The sequence below is a fragment of the Mytilus galloprovincialis genome, chromosome 8 (assembly GCF_965363235.1).
Source record: "Mytilus galloprovincialis chromosome 8, xbMytGall1.hap1.1, whole genome shotgun sequence".
NCBI classification, from domain to species: Eukaryota; Metazoa; Mollusca; class Bivalvia; order Mytilida; family Mytilidae; genus Mytilus; species Mytilus galloprovincialis.
The window spans coordinates 75,700,737-75,728,535 of record NC_134845.1 but is presented as its reverse complement, the minus strand read 5'-3'; the positions used below and the strand labels follow the sequence as shown (position 1 = coordinate 75,728,535).

The following is a 27,799-nucleotide window of genomic DNA, read 5'->3' as shown; positions in this document are numbered from 1 at the left end:
ATCTACAGTACTATTTTGTTACTATTAAATTATTGTAATATTTAGGTACCTGTAAAGTACTTTATTTGTACTTGAAACTTAGGTACTACAGATTTTTGGTTACTACTGTTATATTTTCAGCATTTTGAAAGTTTTTCTATTTCAAATCTCTTAAAGTAATGATTTTCAAACATGGAATATTGTATTTTTTCTGGACCAAAATATTTAGTACAAATCAAGTACTGTAAAATACAAGTACCTAAATATTACAATTGTTTTAAAGTAAAGAAATAGTACTAAATATTAAAAGTAAATTTCCAGTACTGTATTTGTTTTAGTACAGAAATAGTACCTATGCAAAAGTAGCTGTGTATATTGCTTCACATAGTATAAGTTGTTTTACAAAACTCAATATTATACTGTTGTCAATACCATAATCGGTATTTGACACGATCAATAGACCTTTTCTAATATAGAAATTGCATGTACTTTTAAAAGATTAAAGAGGTTTTTAAGGACAGTTGTTAATAAACATGTTTCGACAGAATATCAAATGGAAGTGAAAAGTTAAAAAATGTATTTCTTGACATTTGCAATTCACCTCTTTTGTATCTGTCAATTTTAAAACAACTTGTAGGCTGAAATAACATTATATTGAAAATGGCAATTAAATATGAAAATGAAACTTTTTATTTTATTACGTAATATTGTAAAAGTCGTGGAACTAACATTATAAGTCATGTGTGTTGGCAATTATTTGTTTAGTAACTGATTTGTTCTGATATGTTTCAATTTCAAATGCTTTTATTGCTTAATACGTTAATAGGATACTGTAAACCAGTCGTTAAACTGTGTCTATGGACCATAGATAAACGTACGCGGGGTTATGTCTGCGAGTATACAATAAAAAAAGATATATGGCAAATATCAATCAATATATTCAAATATTTCTGGAACTAAATTGTCTGATATTGTGTCAATAAAAAGTTTCATGGTGTGAACAGGTCAAATGTTTACTTTGACAGGCGGAATTTGAAAAACCTCAGAACTATTTTTGTCAGGAGAATATAGAAATAGAAGTGCAAATAAAATCCACTTTGATAAAGTTTTGTTGACTAAAACACCTAATATATTATTCATTGAAAAGGATATACTGCCTGAAACCAAAATCGAAAATACATTCAATCACGAAAATAGAATTTGCCCTGAACATTTGTATTGTGCATTAAGAGAAATACAAGTTGACACATCCACCATTTATTTTGAACTTTAACTACAATACTTTTAAGTGGATTAATATTAATGCAAGGATTTTGTCTGAAGTGTTACAGTAGATAAAGGGTATTTTATTGTTTGCTAAAATATGTTATTGTCTAATCTCTGATAAAGAAGCATGTCATGTTCTCATGTTATGCTGTTAGTTTGCATGTAACCAAATTCCCTGGATAAAATATATGATACATGTATATGCGCTTATAATACCACTGAAAATTCTTTATTCGATTACAAGTAAGCTCCCCTACTTGATCATTCAACTGGCATTTTCTAGTTACTTACTTCCGGTCAACCAACTTTGCATAACTCCTGTTTTTGATTTGTTTCATCCAGAATATGCATTTCATTTTGTAATGGATTTAAAACTTATAACTATCAATCAATCAATATACAACGTTGACCTCGAAGTCATAGTTGCGTACTTTTTGTACATTTTTTAAGTAACATAAGGGATTTCATTTCAAACAAACTGTGCAATAGGTCAATATATAACACGATCAACTATACTCATGCATATGATATTAACAGATGTTATTTATAACATTTTTAAGCTTACCTTCCATTTTTTTCAGATATGTATTTTGTGAATATTTAGAATGACATCATCGAGTAAACCGAATGAAAACCTGACAATTCAGATACCAAAGGCAGTAGTAGAAACGGATTTAGATGTGATAGAAAACGGAGGTATAAGTCCTCAGTTATCAATACGAACAGAAGATGACGCATGTTCGGAAATCATTCGGATTGATCCTCAAACGCCAGACGAGAGACCTACGGCTTTAGGGAGATTTGTTCAGACCCTTCAGGTAAGTCGTTTGTGTTGTGTTGCTCTAACTACATCGAACAGCACATACTTTGATTTACAAACTTTATACGGGCTTTCAAGTGCGAGTCTGTCCGGTTAATTTAAACAGGGTTACAGTTTATTAGTCATGAGCATTAAATATATAAATTGAAGATCTACCAACTGTCCCTATTTATGAAGGATTTCCCAAATGATAGTTGTTTATAAACTGAATACCTCAGACACTAGTTAAATGATTAATTTTTCCGTTTGGTTTATAATATATGGTTTGTGGCCTTACCTGAACCGTAATTCTCTCCGCACCAGAAGTCGCATAATGCCTTTACGTATGTGGCACATGGTTTCAAATTGTTACAAATGTTGGCTTTGTATACAACTTATAGTTTATTTCATTTGTTTTATGTAAATTGAATGTAAACTGCATAGTGCACGAGCAATGAATGTTTAAAGAACAACATATAGTCATATTGGTATTCAGAACTGTATTTAAGTTACAAGCCAATCTGACTTTGTTTATTTAGATGTACGCGTCATATAAAGAGGCATTTGGGTTTATATTTGTGCGTATTAAATCCATGAATTCTGAAGTGCACTTGGTTTCGTGTCCTTAAGATCATTCATGTATTAAATGGTATAATAAAGTGTTGTACTAGTGTAGTCACGTGTCCTTTTTGACTTCCGTTTGCTAAAAAAAAAAACATGTGAATTAAATACGACTGCTGAAATATAAGAAAACATGAAATACAATGCAACCGTGACATTGTACGTATAGAGGGGTTGCTTTGGGGTCCTTCATTTCTGTTTTCTTTGATTATTGGGGTCTCTTTTTGTAATCTTTATGTATTATTGACCATTGTTTTCTCTTTATTATGTTTCAAAACCCTTTTATTCTCTTTCCTTTATATTGAAGGCATATTTTACTGTAATCTTTATTTTTTGTCCAATATTTTTGTAGTATTTGGCTTTTGATTATTTGTACCTTTTTCTGTAAACCCTATGCCGACCCTCCTTAAGCAGTTAATAATATTAAAACCTAGTGCACTAAAATACAAAGCTTTCGATTCTTTGTTGAAGTCTACCATGCAATTATAAGAATATGTTAACGGATTACCTTTGTATATAGAAGAAAGTTGACTTTATGCTAATTTAGCTGTTCACTTTATGCTAATTTGACTTATGCTAATTTACCTGTTCACTTAAGATCTGCTGCACATAAAATCTTGTCAAATGATGGTTGACTTCATACAGAGAATTACAAACTTGTATTATTTTAATGGTAGATATTCCAACAACATTGACTTGGTGCATGAAATCTTCATTGAAATGTCGGCAAAATATAATATACATCAACAGTGTTACATACATTTGTGTACAAGTACCAAATGTTGGCATTAAATTGTCTTTTTGGAAAAGAAATAAAATTCGGAAAATTAACAAACCATCACACAATTCATTTCTCACACAACATTCCAATTTGCTTTTTATTTTATAACACTTGACCACGAGATTTTGCGACACTTGACTATAGATTTCGCGATTTGACTATCGATTTCGCGACGCAGGACTAGAGATTTCGCGACACTTGACATACTGACGTCATTTTTTCTTTTCTTTACTGTGTCATTATATTTGTTTATGTCAAATTTTATAGTCAGGAACGTCGGTTTGATGTCCTATTATAGCACAAACTCCCCGGCAGTTCCAGCTCCGATCCGCATACTACTCTACACTGATGGAATAAAGGGAAATAGTTCCGGAACAGACACGATCACTGTACGGAGTTTGGGGTTATAGTGTACAGTTATGATATAACTTATTGTCAATCGTCGTATTTTGAAGTTATGTCTTGGTATTAGATTGTCGAAAAAAGAAATACTCATTTTGAATTGTTTCACAGTTTATCTTGCCATGACTTTTATACCTATTTCTACAGTGTGGGTTTTGCTCATTGTTGAAAGTCTATAGTGCCTCATATTTGAGGTTCTGGAATGGGGGTAGTGGTGTACTCCATTCCTGAATTCATTACGTTTTAGGTCATTGTTCTCTTTTTATATATATATAATTTTGAAGTATTGTTTTCTGTTCTTAGTTTTTTCGTCCATTATTCTCCATTTTTCAATATTTCAGCACACCATTATTATCCTTTTTTTTAAATTTATTAGCCTTTTTTTCTTCTTCTATTCATCATAGCCTTCAATGTTTAGCCTTCGTTCTGCAGGTCTTGTTGTTTTTTTTTTCTATTCTGTCAACCCAATCAAGATCCTTTTTATAATTCACTGCATGTAGTCTGTTTGGTTTCTGGAATTTATGGTTTAAATCTTGAAAGATGTTTTTTTTTTTTTGGTTTTGGTTATTGGGTTGTTCTTTGATAGATATAACTTTAATAACATTAAAGCAATTGCATTTATTAACCAGGTCAGATCCTATTGAATAGATAATGTTTTGTAAAGTGAAACCAGTTCTATGCTAAGCTGGGATTTTCTCTTTCGAGGTCACTTGCAAGCAAGTAGTAAATTATAGATAAATATTTCCAAGAATACACTTCACTATAATCCTGCATAACACATTTTCATTTGCTTAAGGAATTTTATTTGGTATGGAAATCCTCAAGTGTTTAAACAAAAGTCAGAAACTAATTTAATATTAACCTATTCTATTATCCACAAACAAAGCAATATGCGCTAAAACCTTAATAATGAACGCTGGGAAAAGCAGCAGAAACATTTACAAAGACTTTATAACTATTAAACTCTCTTAACCTATCCCACAGGGCAAACTTCGCAAACACATATGCTTTATTAGAGAACAGTTTTTGTTCAAATATTGTTTCAATTTGCTTGCGGGATGTTGTTATTGACCTTTGAAAGAAAGTTAGTTCTATTATCTAAAAATTCAAGGACAATATGCTGAAAATATTTACAAGATTTCGTCGAAGCAGGATTGTCCGATATGATTCTTAAAATAAAAATCTTTGATTCTTAAAAGACTGTTATGCAAATTATACAAATAAAGGCAACAGTAGTATACCGCTGTTCAAAACTCATAAATCCATGGACAAAAAACAAAATCGGGGTAACAAACTAAAACCGAGGGAAACGCATATGATATAAGAGGAGAACAACGACACAACACTAAAATGTAACACACACAGAAACGGACCAAGCATCAGACAAAATCCCACGAGAATAACAAATATAACATCAAAACCAAATACATGAATTTTTGATAGACAAGTACCGTGACACGTCTTATCGCAATGTGAATTTACACTCAAAAATAAGAGAAAACAAACGATGCAACGTTAAAATGTAACACACACAGAAACGAACAATAATATAACAATGGACATATTCCTGACTTGGTACAGGACATTTTTAAAGGAAAAAAATACAAGTCATACATGGTCTAATAAAAAGTAATAACTAAAAGTTCTTCTGAATATACCATTATAGAACAATGATAATTATCTTTTATGGACAAATTACTATATTTGTTCATATAGTTATACGTTTTATCAAAAATAGGGTGAAAAGGTAAACCTTAATCTGAACATACTCCGTCTGATTTGAACTTTTTCTGGGGTTATTTTTTTTGATAGTTTATTCCTGACCAAACATATAGGCTATAACATTAAAAAGAAGAAAACTTATTCAGGTTACATCTGTTTACAGCTAAATTGTATCGGCCCAAAACTAAATGCACTTGAAAGATCATCAAGGTTCGGTGAATTTCTAATAAAGTGAATAAAATATCGGTGAAGACATGAATCATAATCCGGAAATATTTGGCTCTAAGAAAATGCATAAATGTATGATTTTTTCCCCCCGCTTTTAATTATCTCTCTTCCAAGATGTGTAAGGATACTTAATCGAATCTTTAGAAAAGGGAAATTGTTACCAGTAAGAGGCAAAAAAATAATTATATTTATATTCAAATACAATGCCAACATTTAATAAATTTTGCCGACATTTCATTTTTTTAATAGTTAATAAGAAATAACTTTGCATCATTTCAAAAGTTGAATGCACTACAATTTTGACACAATTTTGTCAAACTGTGTTAATTATGAAGAAGTCAGAACGAGGCTTATTATGAAGTATGTTACATGGAAGTCTAGGCCTTGTACGTTGCTTATCAATTACTCTAGGATATATATTCTTAAACAACTACGCTGCACACAGCTGATAATTTGATCGCGATTATCTTAATAAAAGTTTAAAATCATTTAAAAAAAACAAAATCAATATGAAATTCAATATACTTTGAATCTAAACTGATTGTGATTTATTTTTAAACAGTTCCATTTTTTATTGTGATAAATTGAATGGTTAAACAGATTTTTTCTTGTTAAACACTTAAATTGGTAAAATGTTTCACAACAAATCATTGAGTATACGAATTGTGAAAATTCAAATTTCTCATGCAATTTTGTCATATGAGTGGCTTTAGAATTGTATCATTGTTTGTCCTATTTAAAACTCGCTTTGTCATTCAATTTCGTACGTCTGTACATGTGTGTAGGAAACGGTCCGACGACAACGATCGGAATAATAATTTAACAACAAGTCATGTTCTTTTTGTTAATATTCGTCATAAAAAAAGGAAGAGTAAATGAAAAAAAAGCTTAGATACCAAAATGCCAGGTTACGTAAAACACAAAACGTCAACAACTTTTATAGCAATGTTTCCCATGTGTATATTTAAATCTTCGCTGTCATGAGAATGAGCTTTGATTTGTGTTGCCATTAACGAACGCAGTAAACATTTGATGTTTCAATAAATGGTCTATTTACAAACGGACATCAATCTTATAAGTAGTACGCAGGGAGATATTATTTTCGCATTGTTCAAACATGACATTACTAATACTCCGGTTAGCATGTCCCTGCGGTGTACTCGACTTGTTGTAATTGTTTCAGTGACGGAGTTTATTGAAAGTCGATACAATCATTGGGAGTAAAGGGAAAGTCTCAGAATGCTTTTTCTTCGAATGGATTTTTTTTTGTATGCAAAAAGTGAATATAGTATAATATATATATAATTGTTTAGAGGGCAAGCTGAAGGACGCCTCCGGGTACGGGAATTACTTGCACTGAAGACCTGTTGGTGACCTTCTGCTGTTGTCTGTTCTATGGTCGGGTTATTCTCTTTGACACATTCCCCATTTCCATTCTCAATTTTATGTATTAACTAGAATATCAAAATTAAGAAGTAAATGCTGTAAGAGGCGGAAACAAAATATTCTTCCAACATTTACAAGATTGATGGGAATTATTTAAATCTTTGAAATTACAAAACTTAATAATATAAAGACTAATGTAATAAAATGAAAAAAGACTAATGAATTATTGATTTATATATTAGAATGTCACTCGTTTTTTATACTAAATTATAAGTCACATAAATTATCGCGGACAATTGTATCTTAGACCCTCTAAGTCAATATGAAAACAAACATTAAACAATTTATATAATATGTTGCATTCTAGTCAACATCTCTATCCCTATTCTTACCTACGTCTTCTCTAAGCATCCAAATACCCGCTTCCCTAAAAAAAATCTACATATTATATACGTAGAAATACAAACGTACACAAAAACAGAGACAGCGAACTAAATAAATTGAAACAAAAATGACACAAGAAAAATAATTTCATTTTTGAAATGATCAAGGAAATCAGAAGTATTGAAGGAATTGTAGAAAATCTCTTTCAAATATTTGCCTTTTTTAAAATTTTTCACTGTATTCAATAATTTACTGTCATCGTGAAACTAATTATATATACATGTTTGTATTATTTTATCTCTTTGTGTTTTAATCTATCTCTCGATAATTTCATTAAACGCACTGGGAGGGCTAGCATCCACAAGGAGTTGTGCAGAAACTTTGAAAATTAATTGCTCATTCTGTTAGAAAGTATATCTTGAGAAGGCCCCTTCACAACCGTCTTGTTTTGTCCGGTCACGAGTGTTTGCTGTATGTGGTTTTAATTACAAATTTGCTTGAATACGTTTTTATGATAATTGCAATGATAACACTAATCCAGTTATTCTTTGTTGACTTTATTTGGTTATATTAATATCAAGTTGTTTGTCCATGTGATCGTAAAGTGAAATTGGTTTGATCAAATCACGTGAACGTTTGCCTTCTGCTCTTTGTTACGATGATCGATGATTTTATAGTTGTCATGTCCAATTATTGCTTGATTATGATTGGTTGTATTTCATCATTGCTTGTTAAACATCTTACCTGTATCACATATAAATATGCACCAATCAAGAGATTGTTGTTAGCTTGACGTCCAGTGGCAAATAGTTCATGCTTATTTTATAGGATATGGATGATACTTGCCACTGAACGTCACAATCGTCTAGCAATTATTTCATGCATATCCAATAGTTTGGTTCTGCAAAATGGTTCAGCTGCGACGATTCCCTAGACATTTTAACTTTTACTTATAAATTTGGTAAAGTCGGAAATGTTGCTTCGACTTTAGACGCTCAAATAGTTGTTGTAAGAATTCTTTAAGAAACAAGAGATTGTGCCACATCGGGGATAATGTTGCATTTCCGACCGGATGTGAATTTAACAATATGGCCCCTACCGTAGCATTGATTTTAATGCATGACGGGAACAGTATAATTAATTTACATTCCTTGGTCAACATAATTATGGCATTTTCTTTTTAAATAGAACTGTGTACTGAATTAATTGGGTTGAAAAAGCCAAATAAAATATACCAAGAATATTTGTAAAAACTAATGTCTACGTTCGAACCCATAACGAGATATTAAAAGATTTTCATGAGTATTTAAATCTATTTTTGAATATGTAAATATATATATTTCCTTCGATTCCTCTATACATATTATAAATAGACATGGTATTACAAAAATGGCATTTCAATTACTTTATAGGCCTTTATAATATTTATTTACTTAAAAAAATAGAAGTTAAGCAAACTTATGAAGAGTATTGAACGAAGAAGTACATAAGAAAAAAGAAAAACACCTTACTTTGTTTACAAATTAACGAAAAATAAAAAAACCAAAATATGAGAATCAGATATGTATCAAAAGGGGCTCAGAGCGGAGTCTAACAATTGGGTTCTTGGAAAAATGGTCCAAAACAGTTTTCGTCAATTTATTATAAAACGTAGGTTAAACAATTGTTTTAACTCTCGAAGCCCATTTTAGGATCCACTTATTGACAATCGTTTTTACTCAGTACTTAAACAGTTAAAATTCCAGAATCTCTCAGCATACCTCCCAACATTTAAAATGCCCATCGAGGTATTACGTGCAAGGTGGCTGTCATAGTCCTACAAAACCTTTAAAGGGGCCTTCAAACTTAGTTTAATGTTGTTTATAAGCTTCTTCATACTTTGACAATGCTATACCCATAGTAAAATTGATTGTTTTGTTTTAAATTATGGACAAAAATTGCTCTTTCAAAATTGCCGTTTGGGAGCCTAAATGGGTGAAATCCCCCGCAAATAGTGTGACAGTTGGCAGGTATGTCAGACCAACTGATTATTAGAGAGGGCAAAAAAATGACGTCCATAGACCAATACCCAAACGAGAAACCGTGTACGAAGAAAACAAAACAGACGTATCTATACTATTAAACGAGAAGACCTCATTTTGTGTGTCGCTTCTCTTCCTTCCACAATAAATTAATCATCATGCCTCTGTGTTCTTTAGGTAACATGCATAGTCGCATTTGTCATCCATTCTTATGATTATTCAGATTGAGTTATTTTGGGAGAAAAACGACAAAATAGGTGTCCGGATATTGTTTCCGTTATCAAACTGACTTTTAGTCATAGATAAGACTTCCGGTTTTAAACATGCACAAGAACAACCAATCGTATGATAGATTACAAAAATGAGTGTGTTCTATTACATGTAATAACAATACACGCACACACAGTCATGCACACACCTGAAGTTGTAGATAATACGAAGTAATGCAAAAAATCTCACTCTCTCTCTCTTTCTCTCCCGCTTTCTTTTTCGTTATTACATGTAGTTGGTGAAATATTTCTACAATGTATTTATTTAATACAATCGATATCACGATACAATACATTTCCATGGCAATATATGATATATTTGGTCCTTTAGTGCATTATGTTATTATAAGTAATGACTTATTTTTATCCATTTGATACGTGACACCTGGCCATTAGTAGGATTTCTCTCAAAGATGATAATTCAAGTAATATCAAAGTTCTGTCATCCTCTCGATTAATTTTCTCAGATTTCCCCCAGAAATCAATTAATTGTATTGAAATACATAAAAATACAGTATATACAGATAGTCAATTAGCCAACAATATGGCATAGTCTTCGATGAAAGGATAGAACAACGGTATCTGATCCTTGTAGTATTTCGTTTCATTAGTACAACTGGATTAAAAATACCACCGAAAGTTCCTTACATATCTGAAATACATAAAAAAAATACAGTATATTCAGATAGTCAATTAGCAAACAATATGGCAAAGTCTACGATGAAAGGATAGAACAACGGTAATTGATCCTTGCAGTATTTCGTTTCAATAGTACAACAGGATTAAAAATGCCATTGATAGTTCATTAAATATCTGAAATACATAAAAATACAGTATACACAGATAGTAAATTAGCCAAAATATGGCATAGTCTACGATGAAAGGATAGAACAACGGTATCTGATCATTGCAGTATATCGTTTCATTAGTACAACTGGATTAAAAATGCCATTGATAGTTCATTAAATATCTGAAATACATAAAAATACAGTATACACAGATAGTCAATTAGCCAACAATATGGCATAGTCTTCGATGAAAGGATAGAACAACGGTATCTGATCCTTGTAGTATTTCGTTTCATTAGTACAACTGGATTAAAAATACCACCGGAAGTTCATTACATATCTGAAATACATAAAAATACAGTATATACAGATAGTCAATTAAACAACGATATGGCATAGTCTTCGATGAAAGGATAGAACAACGGTATCTGATCCTTGTAGTATTTCGTTTCATTAGTACAACTGGATTAAAAATACCACCGAAAGTTCCTTACATATCTGAAATACATAAAAAATACAGTATACACAGATAGTAAATTAGCCAAAATATGGCATAGTCTACGATGAAAGGATAGAACAACGGTATATGATCCTTGCAGTATATCGTTTCATTAGTACAACTGGATTAAAAATGCCATTGATAATTCATTAAATATCTGAAATACATAAAAATACAGTATACACAGATAGTCAATTAACCAACAATATAGCATAGTCTACAATGAAAGGATAGAACAACGGTATCTGATCCTTGCAGTATTTCGTTTCATTAGTACAAAATACCATTGATAGTTCATTACATTATTCGATTGTAAGGATGTAATGTGTGTCTCTTGTTCAATTTATAAGAGAAACAAACAACGAAAAAAGATAACAAAGGGGCAATGAGATGTAGAAAACACTAATTCGGGATCGTTCAGAAAGAATATTAAAGAACGTATTACATATTGTAAACAAAAGAGTTCCTGTGTATAGCTGTAACTTTGCCAATAAGTAATCAAAAGCTGTATTTTGTTTATGTTAGTAACAATTGAAAGCTTAAGGAATTGAAATCACTGCATGTGGAACCCATGATGAAAGTTTTCATTAACTTATGAAATAAATATATATGAAAATAAAATAGGAGGGCCCATTTACCTGTTTTTGTACTTCTGAATTTCTGGAAGCCAGTGAGATCAGATATGTATCATAAAGGGAAAAAAACGTTTAAACAAACAATAATCTGTAAACACTGAACAGCAGATTAAACACCATTTTTCCCAAGCACTATAAACTGTTGGCAAATTCGGGGTCCCTGCACGATGATTAGTTTGTTTTCAACACATACTTTTAAATTTTTGTTTTCTTTGTTGTCCTGATTTCTACGATTTGTTTTGCAGTGTCGAATATTTTATTTACTAAAGGATGATCGCTTGTCATGATTTGGAAATTTTGTCAGATTTCGGAATCCTCTGGTTTTATCCATTTGAATGCATTAAAAAAATTACGCATTGACCCTCATTTTTCTTTTTATGAATCTTCTACATGTTTAATTATAAGAACACTTTTTGAGAACTTGAACTTGTTAATGATAAAGCAATGAATAATCAAAGGAGAAAATTGTCCCGCCAAAATTTTAATGGCTCATATCTCGCAAACAAGCATATTGACCTTTAAATTTTTTTTTATTTTTGTTCCTTTATTAATCCCCTATCAGTATATTCTAGTGTTGTGACTTGCTTGTTATTTTGAAACTGAGTAGCGAACCTCCTTAAAACCAACTGTGGTGTAGCTAGTGTTTAGAGCCGTTCTACATTTTTCGATAATATCAATTTCCTTTTCTTTTTATCTTTCTGATTAAATAAGTCATATTAATTACGTAAGTCCATCTACCAATAGTGAAATTAATTCGATCTGAATAATTCAACAAAGCTTACACAACTTTGTTTTGCCAACTGTAACGCAGCACCTACTGATTTTAGATTATATACGATAAAATCTTTTAAAAGCTCTTTAGAAAGATCAGATATATCTAGCTATTTTTTGTTCTTTTTAATTTACATATATATCGGAGAACGACATTCAATCTGGTCATTAATTATATCATTGATTCCCACTGGGATGATTTCCATAATTTCAAAAGAAAGTCTGAAGCACTATTTCGTTTCGGATTAAGAAGATTCATGCGCAAAAACGTGCTTGCTCGTCATTAATCATTGATATATTCATTAACAGGTAGAATGGATATTGTTATATGCCGTATTAATCAAGAAGCTGTACAAATGAGAAATTGTACTAAAATATTGACCCTCAAAGGGATTTTTGCTTAATAATTAATTGAACCAATCTCTGATTAAACGTCGAAAATATAAAAGGTCGGATGAATATTACAAATGATATATATCTGATTTCTAAAAGCATCAGACAAAAGCTATCGGAATGAAAACTATCGTTTTAACTTATCAAATCAAGTAAACTCTCAATCCCATTGATAAATGGATTTAAGTATAAAATTGATGTTTTATCCATATTTCATCTGAAAGGTCAGGATTTAAGAACTGTAGAGTATACATTTCGTTCGTAAGTGTCAAGGACGTTAAAGTGTGTTAATTTCGGAACTCTTCAGACAACCGCAATATACAAACCAGACTGACTGAATAATGCAGTGCTTATATTTCGCTGCCCTCTAGACGATGGCGTCTAATCTTTCAAGTAGGGTAAGCAAATTGCTAGGATGGTCTGAATCATTCCGGATACCACTCAGTCGAGCTTATTGTACAATGTATGTTTTGTATGATATTAAGTTATTGGATGTTTGAATTAAATGCAAGCAAATTAAGATGATAACACTAAATCAACATCAGTTAAAAGTTTGAAAATGCGCTTGCAGACATAAAAATTATATAGTCTTTGAAAATATGAAAAAGAGATGAGGGGTATGGTAATTAGAAAAGAAACAGATGACAATAATAAGTTAAATACATCTTAATAGGATAAACAGATAAACAGGTGTCTAAACATTTGTGAAGCCCTGATTACCATTAATTTTAATTTCGTTTTACACATTGTACATGTAGTTCAACAAAGTTAATATTCTGCTTTGAGATATATGACGACATGAAAGCAAATACTATGCATGACAGGTTAAATATATCAGCAAATCGCCACTACACGTGATCTAAAAAAAAAGTTTGTCAGAAACACATGTCAACCAATCAGAGACGACATAAATCATGTTTCATACACCGAAATCATTAAGCAGACAATGAACTTTCAATGCTTTATCCATACTGCTTTTACATCATGATTTTTGTAGACTTATTTGTGCGAGAGTTTCTCGCTACATTGAAGACCCATTGGTGGCCTTCGGCTGTTGTCTGCTCTATGGTCGGGCTGTTGTCGCTTTGACACATTCCCCATTTCCTTTCACAATTTTATAATGTTGTCAGATGTATTTTTTTATCGAAACGGGCACCAAGTGCGATCTAAATATAGAAACAAATATCCTTATCAGATAATTCAATTGTTGGTTTATCACTTTTAGTCTTGATTTAGTTTCCCCAAGTGTAGGCATTCTAAATTTATCTAGAGTATACAATGAATCATTGAACCTTCCCTTATTTCCTTTCATCTGAAATAAAGTGATATCCAACAATTTTGTGTTTTATTGCTACTATAAATCCTGAGCAGATAGGGGTGAATATTTAAACCATAGTTTTGTAAAGTGTTACTACGATATTATAAGATATTTGCTCCCGTTTTACAAAATAAGTTCATTTATACTTCAAACTAGTGATTCAGAACCATATAATTTCAACCGTACTGCATTGTATCAGGACTAACTATGATTTGAAGTTTTATATTTTTACCGAACTAATAGTTTTAAAATCAAATTATTTAATTTTGGATGTAACGCATCTTCTTATTGGATGACGTTATTATGTTATCAGCCCATAGACATAAGTAAGTCATGTGACCGTGACGTCATCAACGTTTTTTCATGGTTTTCTACGGTTTAAAATGGAATATAGAATTAAATTATAAGAAATGGCTGTAATATTTTTTTCTGTCTATTCGAAATAACATAAAAAATTTGGTGCACACTGTTAAATAACCCGCTACGCGCGTTATTCAGTGTGCTCCAAATTTTTTATGTTATTTCTTCATAGACAGAAAAAATATTGCAGTCATTCCTTAATTAAAAGAGTCAAACACTATTATTAGGAAATGTGCATCACACTACGATTTTTTTCCCATTTAATTAAGACTGATATTGAACCTTTCGCCATGAAAATTCATACTTGAGATAAGATTTTAATATTTGTGATAAAATTCTACTGTGCGATTACAAATACCATTGCAAATTCATAATCAGACAAGAAATTAAAATTAACAATAGAATGTTCTATTCATTTGCAAGATGAAGATTGAACGAGTTTGATTGTCCGTATTTGACTACTCCACACGAAATCAAGCTCTATATATATGAAGGATGGGGTGGCGTTCCTCTAGTGTCAAATACCCCCTTTTTTTTGCTACCGTAAGAATTGTGTGTGCCTTTAAATGTATTGACACTCGTCAATATAGAGAATAATGTCCAAAATAGATAAGAAAAAAATAATCAATATTGACATTTCAATGGAATTTTTAAATTCGTCGTATTCTAGTAATTTTGCCTATCTGCATTCCATCTGCAGACATATCGACAGTAAATTGCATTTATAAAAATCGAAGTTTGCTTTGAACAGTAATTTAAAATTATAGTCTTTAGTTAGCAATCAATATATGTAAAATATGAATAAGAAACCAAAGTTGATTACTAGATTATTAATAAGTATAATGATTTGTTCTTTTATAAACTAAAAAACCAAGGACCAGATTATTTCAAGTTATAATCCTGAGTGTAAGTTACACATTTTACATACTATAGACAATCAAAAGTCTGTAAGATATCAAATGACAACTCATACAATGTGTTTTTAGCTTTTACATTTACAGTGCACTCTGCTTGTAATTGAAAAAATGAAGACCTTCAATAATTTAACTTCCTTTCATATTAAGACTTCCCTCTGGTGGACATTTGTCAGTTCTTAACAATGTTTAAAGTGACATTCTTTATGAGTTTGCTTAAAGACATTAAAAATGTTTCCTTAACAAAACGTATCGTTTCTAGCCCGAAACCGAGTTGTAATTTATATCTACCTTCATTGAAAATCGTTAGAAAATAAGTTTACGTTAATTAAGTGGTTTTTTTCTTAATCTTCTTAAATCAAAATCATATTGTTTGAATTACGATTCTTGATTAGTATTTCACCCTAATATTAGGGCCCGGGTGGGGTTTATAGAAAAGAAACTAACGTACTAATACTGCAGAAAAATTAGTCCAAAAATAAAGAATTGAGATACATAAAAAAAATAATGGGTGCTCAAATTTGATTTAAAAAAAACACAGACATATGAAAAACACTTTAAAGAAAATAGAAACGAAGGACCTTGACTATCCAGAGCCTCTGTTATTCTATTTAATTGTGTCATTACAACGAAACTCATTTGTGTGTAACGTATCCGTCAATTACAATTTGCTGCTTACTCGTTAGATCAATATGTCAGCATACCTTTACAACGATTTAAGATGTAATTGCAATTAGTGTTATTCAATTATGTTGTTTGTAGGAAGAAAATCCGTCAATTGGAAAAAAATGTCCGCATGGTTATTCAGTTTTAAGGGTTTTAACAAGAAATACTTCTTAATCGCAATTCAGTCGAAAGCCTTGATTTTTTAATTATAATGTATTATATGTTTTATGTAGGTTAGTATCGGATTCAGGCCCGTAGCCAGGAATTTCCAAGGGGGGGGTTCGTTGGACTCACAAACTCGACTTTAACAGTCACAATTTGAACAGAACATTGACTTTAACAGTGCTTATTTGTTTTCAAGGGGGGGTTCGTCCGAACCCCCCGAACCCCCCCTGGCTACGGGTATGGGATTACAAACATTTTTGTTTAGAGTTTATTCATGTATGAACTCGATCGATTTACTCACTAATTGAATAAAAGTCCGAATAATTTCTTGTAAAGTTTATGAACGCATTTGTTTAATCCTTATATAATAATTCTCAACACATTTTTTCTTCAATTTTCAACTTCTAAGAACAAAATGAATTCATTAATAAAAAAAGAGGCGACAGATACAGATATGAAACGATTTATTCGAAAAAAGCAAAATCTGAAATTGTATATATCCGTAATTTTATTTAAGTCCTCCAATGCGTTTTAACGATGTAAAATCTGCATGTTCAATTGAGTTTAGTGACATTTATCAGTATTGTCATGTTTTTTTTTTTTTTTTATTTTTGGTTTCTATATCTGTCAAATTTCATTATGTTTATATTATCTCATTTATAAAGACCGTTTTCAAAGAACAATTTCGACTGAGAATAACTTGTCCCAGGCAACCAATAAATGTCAAAACTTGTTACGAAATTGCGAAGATTACAATGTTATTTTCCAATAAAAGAGATTTTTTTCTGAGTTTTCTGGCGCAATTCATTCTTAAAATTTGTTAGAATTCAATTACTTGTTTCAAAGAGTCAGTGCGTAAAAAAATGCAACATATTGAAAAATTCTTTGTGATTCTATCTAATAAATATTAAGTATTGAAACTTCATCAAAACTGTAACTTGTTATTCCAAAGGGATTTCTTTGTCTGTTTTCCGCATTTTAAAAGCTAACAGGCCGTAAATCTTAAATGCCGTTATGATATTTATTTCAAACTATATTGAATTTCACAAAGTCGTTTTACTTCCGCGTCCTTTAAATACATCAGAAGAACACATTAATGACACAGCTATCCAAAAGCTCAATTAATAATAATAAAAGACATAGTTTATAATGTCAAACTCTAAATCGATTTTTGAAGTAAATAGATAAAAAACAGTTCATCAAAGATCAGAACAAATATTCGAAATAACGAGTTGAACCGGATTGGTTCCCGGAATAAGGCTTATTAGATTTCAAGAAAAAGTCACGAGTTAGAAAATCCGGCAGTTATTGCACAACTTTAATTTATAATACAAAAAACCTAGTAAGAACGCAAACTTCTTGCACTTTTCTAGTTGTACTTTACTTCATTACAATCATGTTTATCCATTCCATTCATTGGCAGCATGGTTCTGTTTTAATCGAAATCATGAAAAATCATCAATGTGGGTTACCCGTTCCCATAGGTTGCTGCTGAATTTTCTGATATGCTTATAGGTTTGCTTGGGATATAGAAATATGGTCACGTGTCCAGAAGGTTGCGCGGAGTGTATGGATACGATTGTACTTCCGGTTGTACGAGGAAAATCAATATGATACCGCTTGTATGGAGTGCACTAATATCTCTTCACGTATAATGACCCTTACAACAGCTGATTAATAATTATTGTTCGTTGATGGTACACACAGTGATCAATTTATGTCCATATCTAGCATGTCCTCCTTTGAAGCGACATTACACATTTGTCATTCTCCACCCTAATGTAGTATCTATTTTTGATGTATTGGTTAGTTAGTTTTCGTCCTGAATATCCTTGAAATATATTTACCAACTTTGTAACGATTAATCAAACAATCCGATTGCCTATGGTAAATTGTGTCATCTATCATTACATTACACCGATCAACAGTCGTGGTGCGCTTACATAAGAAAAGTTAACATTAGCATAATTTGAAAATGCACATTAAGTCATAACCGGTGGTTAAATTTGAGTTTAAAGTACAGGGACAAATATTAATATGATGTCAGAACAGGCCAATGCATACCATCTTTGAACATGATTTGCCAACATGCAACTCCAAAACGTGAATGAAATTCACTGCAGTATCTTATGGGTTTCAGTTTAGTTTCTTATGTGTTTCACTTTAATTTCTTATGTGTTACACTTTCGTTTCTTATGTGTTTCACTTTGATTTCTCATGTGTTTCAATTTGATATCGTTGGTGTTTCAATTTGATATCGTTTGTGTTTCACTTTGATTTCTCATGTGTTTCACTATGGTTTATTATGTGTTTCACTTTGGTTTCTTGTGTGTTTTACTGTAGTATCGTATGTGTTTCACTTTGATTTCTTATGTGTTTCCCTTACTTTGGTTTCGTATGTGTTTCACTTTGGTTTCTTTCATGTATGTGTTTTACTTTGATATCATTTGTGCTTCACTTTGGTTTCTTATCTGTATCACTTTGGTTTCTCGTGTTTTACTTTAGTTTCTGTTGTGTTTCACTTTGGTTTCTAATGTGTTTCACTTTGGTTTCTAATGCGTTTCCCTTTTATGTCTTGTGTGTTTCACCTTAATTGATTTTTTATGTGTTTCACTTTTGTTTCTTTTGTGTTTTACTTTGGTATCGTATGTGTTTCACTTTGATTTCTCGTGTATTTCACTTTGGTCACTTACATGTATGTATTTCACTTTGGTTTCTTATTGGTTTCACTTTGGTTTCTTGTGTGTTTCACTTTGATCGTATGTGTTTCCGTTTGATTTGTCATGTGTTTCACTTTGGTTTTTTGTGTGTTTCACTTGGATTTCTAATGTGTTTCAATTCGGTTTCTCACGTGTTTCACTTTGGTATCACATGTGTTTTACTTTTGTTACTTTTTTATTTCACTTTGGTTTTATACTATGTTACACTTTGGTATCTGGTGTGTTTCACTTGGGTTTCTTAAAATTTGACTTTTGTTTCTTCTGTCTCACTTTGGTTTCTTCTGCCATTACTTTTACTTTAGTTTCTTATGTGTTTTACAAACACAAAATCAAAATCAAACGAAATCGTGTTTATTTCTATTGATTACAGTGAAACAAGATTTGTATCATTTAGAGTACAAAGTTAACTTTTTTTATATATTTATTTTTTTCATTTCACCACATTATGTCGTAATCGAAATGTATCTGCATTTACGACAATGAAAATAGCAACGTAAAGATATTTGTTATTCACATCTTAAATAGCATTAAAAAGGGAAATATTAAACAAATAACAAACAATGTAATCTACAAATTGATTCGCTACCAGCTGTCGCCAATCATTGTTAAACAATTCTATTGGAATTCCACCTGTGACAAACATGCTAATCCTATATCTACGTTACAGCTCCCCTGACACAAAGGGTAACCCTATAGTGGTTCAATGACTCGTGGTGTCATTAATGCGATAATTAACACCAACATAGCAATAGATAACCGATAAATCATCCGGAAGTTCAATATTGAATCACATGATCATAGATAAAATGGCGTGTAAATAGGTGCAAATTTTCTAATGGTTTATTAGGCAACAAATTACAATTGTACGATCGGTTTCATTTCAATACCTGCAATTGGAGAACAACATACTAAAACAGGTATTACGAAACTGATTAAACAAACTAGCTTTGTATCATTGATTATGTAAACAATCCGGTTACACGGAAGGATTATCAGCAATAAAGATTAATTTACACTTTCAATAAGTAAAACAAACTGTGGTCCAGTATTTCTTCACACGTAAAAGTAAAACCGTTAGCTAGTTGAATCTTTATCGTTCTTTTAAACTTGTTTGATGCTCAAGCAAGTTCCAATTTAGATGATTATGTCCATACGATACTTGTTTAAGTAATTGAATATCTTGTGTGTCCGGAAATTGTATTCATAATTCTATTCTTGTCAAAGATATATTGATATTAACTGTATACACATATATAAAAAAGGTGTTGTATGGTTGTAAACTTTGCTCCATATTGGAGCATCTGAGTTCGGGTTTGGTATGTGTTGCCCATTCTTTACTGAGTTAAATGTGTAGACGGATGTTTGACTCCAAGGCCAACAATAACAACAGTACAACACATTGTTGTTATGTCATTGGTGTACTGTCGCCCTTTTTTGCCATGCCATGCTGTTTACATTGATTTATCGGGCTCAATTTTAGTTTGTTTTAATTGCTTCCCATAAGTCTTCTTTTTTAGCTATCAAGCATATAGAGAAAGAGAAAAGAACTTTGGATAACCTACATGTATAACTATTTGACTTGTTGTTATATAAGCAATGTTCTTAATGTGAATGAAACAGTTGCCATTCTAATTTAATAAAAAAAAAAAATCAATCAATCCTTCAGCAACAATCGTCAAGTTCACTTCGACACCGACAGTCTCTGATTCAATGTTTGAAATGTGACGTTTACATCAATTTGAAAGAGGGATTGAATTAGTATCCAAGAGGTCTAAACAATTGGTCGACTTATAATTTCCATTCAAGTTAGCCTAGCACCATTACCGGAATTGGTTCGAGATACTACCGCTTCAGTAAGTTTAAAACACTACTGTCTACCGCTATGGGTTCGAGACACAACTTATACAGTTCCAAGACACTACCGGTATTGGCTCGAAACACTACCATTGTGAGTTCGAAACAGTACCGTACCGCAGTGGCTATAGAAATTCGCCCACGATAAAAATACACGGACGAAAATTGGCGAAGAGACCATTATTTCGAATTGAAATGAATTGTGCAAACATTAAGACAAAAATATCTTTCCAAGAATAACAAAAAAATATGACGAAGAAAGAAAAAAATGCTTTCATATCTGATATCAGCAATGTTTCTATTCAATACAGATTACTTTTCTATTTCTGTTCTCGTGTTTCTTTTAATGCAAATATTTTGTTTCCATAATTCACACAAATGAATAACATGAAAGTGTTACGTATGCAATTATGGAAAAACCCGTATTAGTTGGAACATTTATGTTAATATTTTCCAGGATCTGATAATCTGATCAAAAGTGCATTATTCCTGAATAAAAATTTTAATTGTTAAAAAATCTACTGGTTTATTGGCGGTGTGTTCTTTACTTTAAACTGATTAAAAGCGTTAATACTGAAAGTACAGAAATTTGAAGGGGGTATAAGGAACACATAAACAAATGAATAAACTCAGAGAGGTAACCAAATCCGTAACACATAACTAAACGTATTAAACGAACATGCACATTAAATTGTGACGTCAGCAAAGAGTTTTCACAATAAGAAGACTCATGATACGATATGGTGTATTGTGCTGTTTTTTTTTTAGTTTCCTGATTGGTCATTACGAGCAATTATGTAAACCCCGTCCGAACCTTCTTGTATGCATCTGGTTTCGATGGGTTGTTTGTCAGTATGACGAAGAACCAACGTTTTTGTTCGTTAGAAAATGCATTTAATGTTTCTTTCTTAGTAAAACTTCAATATGAGTTCTATAGCCCTAAGAGTAGGCCACATTAGGATAATGCAGCGTTTTTGTTCTTTGTCGCAAAACTATACAGAGTAGAAAATTCGATGGTTAAGGTATTAGAAGCAAGTCATTTACATAATTGGGCATTTAAATGTAGCGAATTAAATTCTTTGTAAAGTATATGAAAATTTGTAATATAAACTGTGTTGTTTATAAATGTATAACGAATATAATCCAATGAAACGAATTTAAATATCGGAAAATAACATTCTGGAATCTCTTCTTACTAGTATTATAAATTCAGATTCTTAAATTCGGAATGTTTACGACTTCTAGAATTCTTCATTTGGCTTCCAAAGACGACGTTTAATTTCATTTCAAATAAGTATGACAAACATGAAAATTGCGTGCTAATATTTATCAGTTACAAACTATTGGTTTTCAAATGCGACGCAGACTTCAAATTAAATCATAAGAATCAATGTCTGCGATCAAATTTGTAGAAAATGAATATGAAAATGTGGTAAAATTTTAGTTATCTCGAGAAATTTCAGACTTCAATTTATTCACAATTGAACCTTTCTGTACTTTTAATTTTGTGGTTCCTTAAGTAGAAGTTATTTGCATAAATATTAGTTATTTTATACTTTACAGTAAAGTAATTACAAAATTGCGTGTCTGCATTTGCATATATCAGATTCTTATTAACCTCTTGAAATCTCGTGCACAGTAATTAATTTTCTCGTTACTTCCATGACTCAAAAACTTGTTAGAAAATAAACTCGTCATAGATACCAGAATTGAGATTGTGTACGCCAGACGCGCGTTTCATCTTCGAAAGAATCATCAGTCAGTGACGCTAGAATCAAAAATGTTAAAAAGGTCAAATTAACTTAGTAGTACAGAGTTGAAGAACATTAAATGCAGTTGATGTTTGAATAATGTCGGAACTATTCTCAACATTCGGATAAATTAAGTCTCAATATAAAGTTGAATACTCACAGCTATTAATTTACTATTTTTTGAAAATGTGTTTGGCGTATTTTAAAATTAATGTACATATTGTATATGTACACGAATCTGTATCAAAATCTGATTCATTTATGGTATAGCCATTTAAACTAACAAGAATATGAATACTAGGTATTTTATTGTTATTTCATTTTATACAGGACCTGTAGGTCAGCCGTCGTCAGTTTAACATCCTTGAAAATGTATACTGATTATGGTTGATTTTTTCTGCTCGGGAACTTCCCATCTAGAGTTAGACCAAATAGAATGCACTGTAAATCATTTTAAGACCAAATAAAATGCACTGTAAGTTATTTTAAGACCAAATAAAATGCACTCTGTTGATTTTAAAGACAATCATTTGGCATGCAAAGTCTTAATTGCGACATTTTCAGTTTATGTTTAGTCCAATAAAAATAACTACAAAGAAAAGTTAAAAACAGACTGACTTCCTTATCGCAAATCAATGCACAACATGCATAATATTTGAACGATAAACGAAAATAATGTCATTCTTAATGTGAAGGTTCAGTTTACATTCAACTTGATAAATATAAATTGAGGAAGCATGTTGATCAATTATTCACTTCAGGTTGAGAGATTGAAAATAACATGTACATGTATTTGGAGGACTTTTCATATATGTATGCCAAAATCGCGTTTCGTCTTCAAAAAACACATCATTGACGCTCGATTCCAAAAATAACATAAAACGCCAACTTAAGGTGGAACCCAACACTTTCACTAAAATTAATTTGGCTCGTTTAAATTTCATAAAATTTTGACAAAGTATATACTCTGTCCCTTTGACAAAAATATAAAAATTTCAAATAATTCGAACCAACTGTTTTTTCAGAAAAAAATACACTGGTTATATAGCAGTTTGACAAACTTCTAGTTTGATCATTGAGAAGCTTAATATTCCCTTAACTACACAACGTAATTAAAACGTTAAGCTGATTTTACAGAGTTATCTCCCTGTAGTGTTAGGTACCAACTTAAGTACGAAGTAGAAGAGCAGTAAGGGCCAACAATTCCGAAAGGTTTTTCCAAATACAGATAAGTTAATCTATTTATATGGTATATAAATTGAATCTTATATGCATTTTGAACATTTAAATTTTGTCAACAGTCATTTATATACATGTATATGACGAAATGAATGATAATTCATATTTACACAGGAGTGCTGACTACTGGCAAGGGGATACATTTGGGGGTGTTGGTGAATGGGTGAGGGGGTGCCGGAGCGGAAACTTCCACCAGCAGTGGTATCAATTTTGAACCAGGACGCGCGATCAGTCTGCAAAAGACTCAACTGTTACAGCTTAACTCGGATCAAAACATTTAAAAGACAAAAAAAAAAAAAAAAAAAAAAAAAAATTGAAGTGGTAGAGTTTTAAGAACCAAGAATTCCAAGAATTCCAAAATATGATTATTTCATCGATCCAGTGGTGTAAAAAAAAATTTATTAAATGATAAAAGATTATGAGCAAGTCCGCCCTAATATGGATAAATCAGCATGTGCAATACTGAAAACGTTCCACTGTCAATATAAATCAAGATTTATTATTGCTCCTCGAACAGGGCCAATACGGAAAAAACAAGGCCAATACAGAAAAAAGCGGGGAAAAAACCGTATTGGCCCTGTATTGATGACGGTTTTTTTTAAAAGAAAAACAGGCCCAATACAGAAAAAAGCGGGAAAAAACCGTATTGGCCCTGTATTGATCACGGGTTTTTTTAAAGAAAAAAAGGGCCAATACAGAAAAAAGAGGGAAAAAACCGTATTGGCCCTGTATTGATTACGGTTTTTAATTTTCTTATAATCATTATTAAAAGTGTCATGAACTGGCTGTTTCTGTATTGGTACTGGTATAGATTCTCGGTCAGCTGTATTAGCCCTCGACCCTAAGGGTCTCGAGGCCAATACAGCAAAACTGGAATCTATACCAGTGCCAATACAGAAACAGCCAGACCATTTAATGACATTTTTAAAGAAATTTAAAGTGTTACCCGTTAAAGCTTTTCTATAGCTAAAATGTACCATCTATATCAATATTTCGATATTAATATTATTTATATATTATAGTTTATGATGTAGTACATGTGTTCCAGTACAAAACTGCCTTAATCAATGTAACTGTTAAATCATGTTTGTTTAGTAGCCCACAATCTGTTACAGCTATAAAATGGTCGTATAAAACTTAAAAGCCGTGTTCCAACCGATGATCAGAAATTGATTGGACCACCTCTCGACTGTCTTTAAAAAAATACCATTTTCAGTTTCATGTACGGAAGCGTATTAGCGCCACACACTTTCTTTTTTATTTTTCTTCCTATGTTTGCGTTTAACGCAAACCTTTGCGTTACAACGCAAACCTTTGCGATATAACGCAAACCTTTGCGTTAAAACGCAAATCTTTGCGTTACAACGCAAACCTTTGCGATACAACGCAAACCCTTTGCGTTGTAACGCAAACATTTGTTTTATCTTATTTCTTATTTAAGATTCAAAGGAAACAGTAGTTATTAATGGAGGAGGCTGTATATATTAAAATTTATCACCTTTGTAGTCATTGCAAAGTAAAATGCTTGAAAAATTATATCATATCATTGACTAATAATGAGCAGAATAATATAAGAAGATGTGGTATGAGTGCCAATAAGAAAAATCTCCATCTAAGTCACTATTCGTAAAAGTAAACCATCATAGGCCAAAGTACGGTCTTCAACACGGAGCATTGGCTCACACTGAACAACAATATATAAAGGCCCCCCAAAACGATATCCATGTTACTACTAGTATATATATTACAAAGAAAATTGAGTGAATTGATGTTAATATACCTAAGAAAAAAATCAACCCTGCTAATATAGCTATAACCGAATATAAATATACTTCCAAAGTAAGCTCTGGTTTAAGAACTGTGTAAAGTAGGTTAGATTCAAACAAGCTACCCTTTGACAATAAATGTATAGAATGAAGATGTTGTATTAACAAAATTATGTTCTCTCTATTCAAATTGCTACCCAAGCATCTTAAAAATACTTCATTATATTGAAATGAATATTCAATGACTTTCTATCAAAGAATCTTGATCATATTCTGAGATTTAAAAAAAATGTTTCCTTATAAATAATTCATTTTAAAGCAGAAAGATCATTTTGTCTATTTGACCTGGAGGTTTCACAATTGTATGACATTATTTTTGATCTTTCAATTTAAATATGACTATATACTAAACTATATCTATTTTCTTGTTAAATTATATACTTTTCTGATGCACAAATCAGTCTTAATTTATGTATAATTGCACTTCAAGTATTCCATTATTCCTATGCATATTTATTATAATGATTTGACCTTGTATGTATGTTTCTTTTTTTTTTTATCTACTAGTTAATCACATCCGAAATGAATGACAGACGGACATATATACAAAACTTAATGAATAATTGAAATCAAGATATTTGCGTTATATCGCAAAGGTTTGCGTTATATCGCAAAGGTTTGCGTTGTAACGCAAAGGTTTGCATTATAACGCAAAGGTTTGCGTTATATCGCAAAGGTTTGCGTTACAACGCAAACATAGGAAGAAAAATATAAAAAAATGTGTGGCGCTAATACGCTTCCGTATTCATGCATATATAAAACATCAAAGAAACGTATTGAAGAAGATAAAAAAAAATATTTAATATTTTCACAGTGCAATATTTGTTAAATTTCTTTGCAGTTGATATTATCATTGTGTACAGATTGATGGAACGCTATCAATTTGTCAATTTAGATTGATACTGATCAAAATAAAAAATGGAAAAAACACATTTCACGAACAAAAATGGGTATATAAGAAATACCACATTAGCGCTATTTATCGTTATGAATCGTTTTGATATAGTATTATTATTTAATGTTTATTTTACTCTCAACTATTTTGTATTTTTTGGTATAATATCACCACCGATTTCCCCTATTAGTCTTAAGTTTGTTAAATTTGCTCTTATAAATACAAAGTGTCAATTTATCTTAGTTTGAAATATAGAAATACTTGTCATGAGTCAAGTTCCATCCTGTTAAAAATTATCGAAAAAGTTGACCAATCAAATTTTCACCCGTATTCTAACTGTGTGCAAGCTTTAGTAACCATGTTACCTCAAATTTCCAAAGAATTCTATAAAAACACCATCTAATAAACAATGGTGATTTGAAACACCCATGGTATATGTCTGTGACACAGATTGTTTTACTGCAATGAAATGCAGGATAAATTTCCTACAACTATCAAATTCCCAAAATGACTCTTGTGTGTGTTATTTTCAATTAATTGTATTGAAACACTTATGTATACAAGTCACATTGTACCTGGCTATACGTAAAACAGTGAAAGCCTTAGTAAATGTTGAATTGAAACTGTACCATTATTATCCTTTAAAAATTGACATATATATGCGATAAACACTGTAAAATTTTTTAGAGAATAAACCTTCTTTTAAAGCATTTTATTGATATTCTCAAAAGAAAGTCTGCCTTTACGCGTTCTTTCTGCTCTGTTGGACTTTAATCAGGTCTAGATAAAACAACTGCATTAATAGATGGATTAACATGGAAAACAACGGAAACAAGTTCTGCAATTTATTTTACTGCAGGAATTTAAATATGTCAGAAAGCAAGAACAAAAAGTCACGATGCGTTTTGGTTGTTTTGTTTGAAAGAGTGTAGATTTCATAGTGTTTGAGTGGGAGTGTTTTATAAATATCATGCAATAATGACATCTATAACATGGCGTTAGTTTGAATGTGTCAATGTCAATTTTCATTTTATGCCAGAGTGTAAATGTCGCAATTTCATGCTTAGTATGCATGAAATATTTGCTACTGGACGTTACGGAAGTAAGAATCAATTATATTAGTTGTAAGATAAACCCCCAAAAAGCA

At 31.3% G+C, this 27,799-nt stretch overlaps 1 protein-coding gene across 1 annotated transcript in view; it reads left to right on the top strand.

Moving 5' to 3' along the window:
* Window positions 1-27,799, top strand: part of LOC143042591 (cyclic nucleotide-gated channel alpha-3-like) — a 66,183-nt gene that overhangs the window by 23,307 nt on the left and 15,077 nt on the right. The window contains exon 2 of the mRNA XM_076214989.1: window positions 1,827-2,063. Coding sequence (XP_076071104.1) covers window positions 1,851-2,063 — 213 coding nt within the window. The 5' untranslated portion in view covers window positions 1,827-1,850. The remainder of the gene's footprint in view (window positions 1-1,826; window positions 2,064-27,799) is intronic.